Below are 6,436 nucleotides of genomic sequence, written 5' to 3'. Positions count from 1 at the left end.
GAAAGAGGGAAACTACGAGGTTTTAGTAATATTGATTGTGTACTTTACTTTAAATACATTGATTTTTTTAGATTTAAAGCAAGAATTAGATGTGAAAGGTCGCATTGAGCAAACAGCATATGTAAAAAATTCTCGCATGTCAGAATCTCACATTCCCAATGGAGATGTGAAACGTGTTTCTTTAAGAAAACCTCTGGAACGTTAGTTTTAAAATTATTCAAAATGTTTTTTGTTTATTGCATTATATAAATTTTGTTATTCAGGGTCTACATCAACAGGTGAAGTAAATCGATGTAGTGCCACAACTTCACGACTAACTGCCTTCACCATTTTGACAGATTTATGGAGAAGGGCTGGGGTAAGGTCTTTCATTTCTTACCTTTGCCAAAAATATATCGATGTTAATTATTTTGTAAGTTAAAGAATTTTTCTCTGTGTTATATTTCACAGCTGCATATTTTGAGATGTATTTTTGAAACATAATCTGTAAATTAAGTGAATTGAAAATTTTATTTTGCAGTTTCATTACAAAAGTTTAAATAAAGTTTCTTTTAATGGTGGAGTGTTAGTAGATAGTAGATAGTAGTAGTAGTGGTTCGAGTGAAGTAAGCACACTTTATTAAATTGTTAGCGCCTGTTTCATTAATCATAATTGAAACGTGAAATTACTTTTTATTATTATTTCAATTCTGTTTTTTGTTTCAGAGAACGAAATCGAAGAAGTGATTGCTGTACAATTTATTGTTGTTTGTCATGGCTATTGATCTTTTTACAGTTGGAATTGGCCATATAATGTGCCTGATTTTAAGTTATATTGTCAAGTACACAATTATAAATTATAATAAAATTTTGCGGTCAGAAGATATAGCGAGTTTATTGTTTTGTTCCTTCAGAAAAATTACCGTTCAAAGACAAACATTTCCAGTAGTTGTTGCAGTGTGCACCAATAGCTGTAACATTAAATATTTGTAAATGAAAGGCATTTATCCCATTGTTATGAAATATACATGTTAATAATTCGATTTGAAACTATAAATGAACTTTAGCAGGCATTGTATTTTCAATTTGTTGCTACTTTTTGACTGCGAAAATAATTGTGCAGTGGTTATAATAGAGAGCTTAGATGACATTAGGAAAAAGAAAAGTTTTTCAGAATTAAAGGTATTGCGCAGTTATTATGATTTTATGTGCAGTTTCTGAAAGGTGAATATATCTCTTCATATTTTTTTGAAAAATTTTGTCAGCTGTTTTTATTGTTGAGTCCAAATTTTTTGACAGTTGTAAGTGGCACTTGTTTGAATGCGATTGAAAATTGCCAGCCAAGCAATTTTTTATTTTGTCATATATTAATTTAAATTTTTGAACAGGTTAAGCATATAGATATTTCATTAACGAAAAAATATGAATGAAAAGTATTACGAGAGTCTTATGGAGAGTCTTTTATTAATGCCTTTTAAAGTTAGCGATGTGGAAGAATGAAACAGTGCAAATAATGCGATATTATTATTATTATTCAAAAGTTTAATTAACCGGAGATGGATTGCATTTTGTAGACTTTGGTGGATACGCTGTAGTGGATACAATTTGGTTAGAATGGGATGATTTTACAATGTCTAAGCTTAAAGAAGACGGGATTGTTGTTTCAACTTTTGGTGTTAATTTTGCGTCAACTTCTCCAGGTTGAGTACATGGATACAGTGGAAAAGAATTCACGTTTGATGCATTTGCAAGCGGCTGCCCAATTCCAGGCCACAGTATACCTGGTATAGGTGGTTTGTCGATCAGTTGTGGTAGTTGAGACAGCAAGCCTGTAGACTGCAGAAGTGGCTTGGAGAAAGGATTCAAAATAGATGATATGCGTTCGTTTGAAGGTGCAGATCTGAAAATTTATTTGCATGTCAATTCATGAAAACGATTCAGTACGACATTTACTTTAATGAATTAAGCGCCTCTTGAAACGTTTGTTGTGATAAATTGAATGGTGTTCTCCAAACTGATTCGTAATAAAGCAACGGATTTGGTTGTAGACGTGCCGGTGGATAAGGTGAAAATTGTGTCGTCGATACTGAACGACAAGTTGACTGTTGTATCATGTAAGCTGCCAAATGAGAATTAGTTTGAAGCCATGCTAATGTCATTCTTTGACGTTTATCTTTCATTCTTCTATTCTGAAACCAAACCTAAAAAAATTTCATAAAAACGCGGAAAAAGCATCAACAAAATACTTAAGTAAAATTTTGCTCTCTGATTTGATCAACTAATTTAATAAACACAAGTGATTCTTAAGCAGATTTATTGTTTACTAAAATTTCACAATTGTATGTACCTTTCCTGCATTGTACACAAATATATTTACTTAACATGCGAATATTATAATTTAATTTATCATTTTCACTGTTACAATTTCAACATATTTTTGCTAAATTGTTTATAAAATAATTAAATAAACATTGAAAAACAGCCACGCTATAATCAAATTATGACAAAGTTAAATATGCTAATATACCAAAATAATTGAAATAAACTGTTATTTGGAGTCAATAATTTAAAAAGGGACCCAACAGGGCTTCTTATTTCTAAAAGATGTCAGTTTTGAATGCATTGTGCTTTTAATGCTCATGATGCCTTTTCAGTGTCGATTTGTCGTACATTCTGTGAAACATTAGCTTCATTCGCGGTGCCAAAATCAATGCCAATTAGCTGCACGTTGATCATGTATAAAAATCCCTGGTGAATTTCAGAGTGCACTAAGAGATCACTGATATGGTTTAAATCAGATCTGCATTCATGTTGTAGTTTTGAGTATGACAGATCAGAGTAAAAAAAATACATTGAATTCAATTCAATTACGCATTAAACGACATCTGGGAACAAAGTGAATTCAAAGATCATTATCAAATAATATGCTGCAATCTGGTGAAGTTGTTTCAACTGCTTAAATCAATTGCATTTTCTTGAAAATTTTTCTTCGTAAAAGAATAGTAATTTAAAAGAGTAAAAATGGCCAACCAATGAAAATGTCTGAAACAAAACTTTCAAAAAAAGCAATGAAATCATATTGCATTATGATGAACAAGACACGAAGATTTACAACAAATGGCAAAATTTATAACATATTCACTTCTGCATTTATTCCTCGTTTTTCTAATTTTTTTACTGTTTACTCATATTTTAATGCCATTTCTTTACTCTGTTGTTTACAATATTGAACGACGTCACTCTTAAAACATTTGCACTTATCAAATAGCCGTTGTTCTTAGCATATCACAAAGCACGTTATTAAAAGTAAGTCTTCAGATTTAAAAGTCTCTAACTTTATTAGAAGTGTTCAGATCAAACTATGTTAAAGGTCTCACGAGAATATGAACTTTATAGAATATGAATTATAATAAAAGTCTAACAAAATTACTGTTGCTATGATAGTATTTACTGTTTATAGAATAAGAATATATTTACCTTAATTGTACTTTCAGGTAAATTTAGAACAGTGGAAAGTTCACAACGTCTGGGCCTAGATACGTAATTTTCCCGAGCAAATTCAGATTCCAGGCGACAAATTTGTTCTCTTGTGAATGCTGTGCGATAACGTCGGCCATTTTGATCTTCTGCTTTTGGTTCTGTGTAATTAAAAAAAAGTTATTTTGACCACATTTAAATGTAGACAGTAATAAAATTTTCATAATAAATTTCTATGCCTTCTTTAAAAGAAAAAGATTGTTTCACTTGAGTTACTTTTAGTTATAAATTTCATTTATCTCCCGATAGTGATTACATATTTTAAGTGAATCTTTTTTACATGCTGATTCTCTGTTGTACTTTGTTTTGAGAGTATTTTTTAGCAATGCAGCGCTTTTAGAAGCAGAATTAACGTTATTTTGCAGACTTATCATAAAATAATAAAGATTTAAAAGAATTTTTTATTATCATTGATTGTGCCTCATGCGCTTGGTTATATTCAGTTTTTCCAGTTATCTATTAATTATCTTTGTCAAATGTTTAATATCAATTAACGTTTCAAATGTTGTTTTAAATGAATTATTAACAGTCGAAAACTGCTTAATGTAGTTGTTTACAGTAAGATTCAGAAACGTTTACATTGTGTACAGCAATGAAACGACCACCCGCCTGCAGGGAGTACAAGATTGAAAAGGAATTAGGTGGAGCAGTTGCGCACAATTAAGGCATTAAATGCCATTGACAGCCAGTGAAAAAATTAGAGCCTATCAATCGTCATGTCGTCGGACGCTTGTTAAAGTAATAAAAGTATTGTATGAACTGGAAAGATGATGAACCTTGACATCACTGTCAATGAGACCATCGTAAAAGTTATTACTGTATGAGGGAAGTTTAAAACTGACTGGCCAGTAAAGTATTTCAGTTATGCTTGTTTAAACATTTTCATATCACTGTGAGAAAATACATACATCTTTCTGACCTAACATAACATACAACTCACCCAACCTCATCTCAACTATTGTCCTTGAGTTTTCAGTATCAGAATGCTCTGCTATGATCCAATAAGACTGCAAAATGCTTCGTATATTTTTACACAGATGTTTAAGGATTTTTCAAATTACCCATAAACAGCCCCAGGTATTATAGCTATACTGTAATGCAGTAGTAAAATTAAAAAGTAATTCTAAATTAACAGCATCATTTGTATATACTAATAAATTCCAGATTGAATTATAGCCATAATTTGGTAGTAATTTTTGTTAAAGAGAAAACAACAGACGTTCTGTGTCCCGCTTTTCAGTTTTCTATAAGTACTGGACGCATAAAACTAAAAAGCAATAAATTGCTACAGTCTGGTATGCTGCTTAATTTACTGCTCGTCAGTTGGTTAATTTGTCCAAAACGACGTAAATAATGCAACGAAAAACCCTAAACTAAGTATTTATGTATGGCACTGCGCCATCTTTGACTAGCTGTTTTATGACATACTGGAAATGGGCAACCTAAGAAGCCATTTTGGTTAAGTTCAATTAAATGAGACGTTCAGCAATTAGCCAGTTGGTCCCATTGTTCAATGTTCAGCGATAATTTTACCTGCTCGTCATTTAAGTGTGATTCTGATCTAGTGCAATACTCTAATACAATTCTGTCAAATGTACAAATAATTTTAGATTGATAAAACACAGCCTTGCACTGCTGAATTGTATTACCTTATTGTAAAAGCAATTAACTTTATATTTTGAATTTACTTAATTATGAATATTCAAAATTTACAATTAAAAATGGAAAACGGAAACTTTACAAAATTTTGTGAATATCATAATTGAAACTTAAAATATAACTGCATATTGTTTAACTTTAATGTTATCGTGTAATTTCATGCTTTCTATTTATTACACAAATAAAATAATTTATTGAAATATTTCAGCACTAATGAACTTCAGTTTTTGTTATCGAATCTTTTACATTGCGTATGATAATTCTATCATTTGCACAAATTTTTAATTCTTAAATTTTTTTCCTTCAGAAATTGTATATCAAATGCGCATTTATCTTAAATATATATTATAATTATTAATATATTGCATATAATTATCGACAGTTTTATTCATCTTACATTAATTATTATTGAAATTAAATTGAAAATGGAATATTTTATTTTGTTATTGCATATTTATTTTAACATCAATAAGCAAAGTCATAGAAAAATAAAATTTAAAAGTACTATATTAAAATTAACACTAAATTAATGCTTTACTTTTTATTTTATTAAAATGATAAGTTTTGCGTTATTATTACTGTAACACTTTTCAGTTTTGTGTTTATTCATGCAGCTGTAACAGGTAGTAATAAGATAGAGTACTAATTCATTTTTTAATTATTACTTATCAAATGTCTTAAAAGTTTTAAGAATTTAGTAGTTGAAAACATCTATTTTAATTCCCTTTGAAACCGCATGAATGTATAAATAGAGACTTAAACCAACCAGAAAATAAAAAAATAAGCAAAATATATGAATGCTGTAATAACGTAAAAACTTAAAGTAATTTTTAAATATATCTTATAGCATAAAATTATTATAAGTTATTATGAGAAAGTTAAATTTCTGTAAACCTCTATTCATATATTTTCCTTTGAAAAAAATATTTTAAAAATTATGCTGCATTCAGCAAGTAAAGTCAGTAATCAGATTTACTTGAACAAAATACGGCTTTAACAAAAATTTTAAAATAACAAATGAATTTATTTATTATTACCTGCTGTTGTTGTTGAAGTAGAAAGTTTTCGATTGATCATTTTGTCTGCAGAATTAAAGTGTGATAAATTATCCGCCCCTGTATTTTCTTCATTGATAAACAGTGTATCTGCTGCATCATTAGTCGTCAGCTTTGTCTTCTGTGCTTTCTGGTCAATTTTTGAGAATCGCCAAGATCAGGCTTTCAATATGGTGCAACGGCTGCATCACTCACTGTCATCAGAA

The 6,436-nt window shown here is 29.8% G+C and overlaps 2 protein-coding genes across 2 annotated transcripts; one reads left to right on the top strand and one right to left on the bottom strand.

Moving 5' to 3' along the window:
• Positions 1–79: 79 nt before the first annotated feature.
• Positions 80–793, top strand: Tsp_01336 (nuclear distribution protein NudE protein; the record flags this gene model as incomplete). Its single annotated transcript, XM_003377098.1, has 4 exons — positions 80–200; positions 264–358; positions 521–564; positions 706–793. Coding segments are annotated over 4 exons (348 nt in total), but the record flags the coding sequence as incomplete, so codon positions are not given.
• A 728-nt stretch (positions 794–1,521) lies between these two features.
• Tsp_01337 (homeobox even-skipped protein 1) lies at positions 1,522–6,431 on the bottom strand. The gene is made up of 6 exons (XM_003377097.1): positions 6,426–6,431; positions 5,050–5,151; positions 4,457–4,523; positions 3,457–3,617; positions 1,933–2,180; positions 1,522–1,879 (listed from the first exon to the last, which is right to left on the bottom strand). The coding sequence occupies exons 1-6, from the start codon at positions 6,429–6,431 to the stop codon at positions 1,522–1,524; spliced, it is 942 nt and encodes a 313-aa protein (XP_003377145.1).
• Between the last annotated feature and the right edge of the window lie 5 nt (positions 6,432–6,436).

This window comes from Trichinella spiralis, assembly GCF_000181795.1.
Source record: "Trichinella spiralis strain ISS 195 chromosome Unknown Scfld4, whole genome shotgun sequence".
Classification (NCBI taxonomy): domain Eukaryota; kingdom Metazoa; phylum Nematoda; class Enoplea; order Trichinellida; family Trichinellidae; genus Trichinella; species Trichinella spiralis.
The sequence above is the reverse complement of the archived record's forward strand: the minus strand, read 5'-3'. Positions and strand labels throughout refer to the sequence as shown.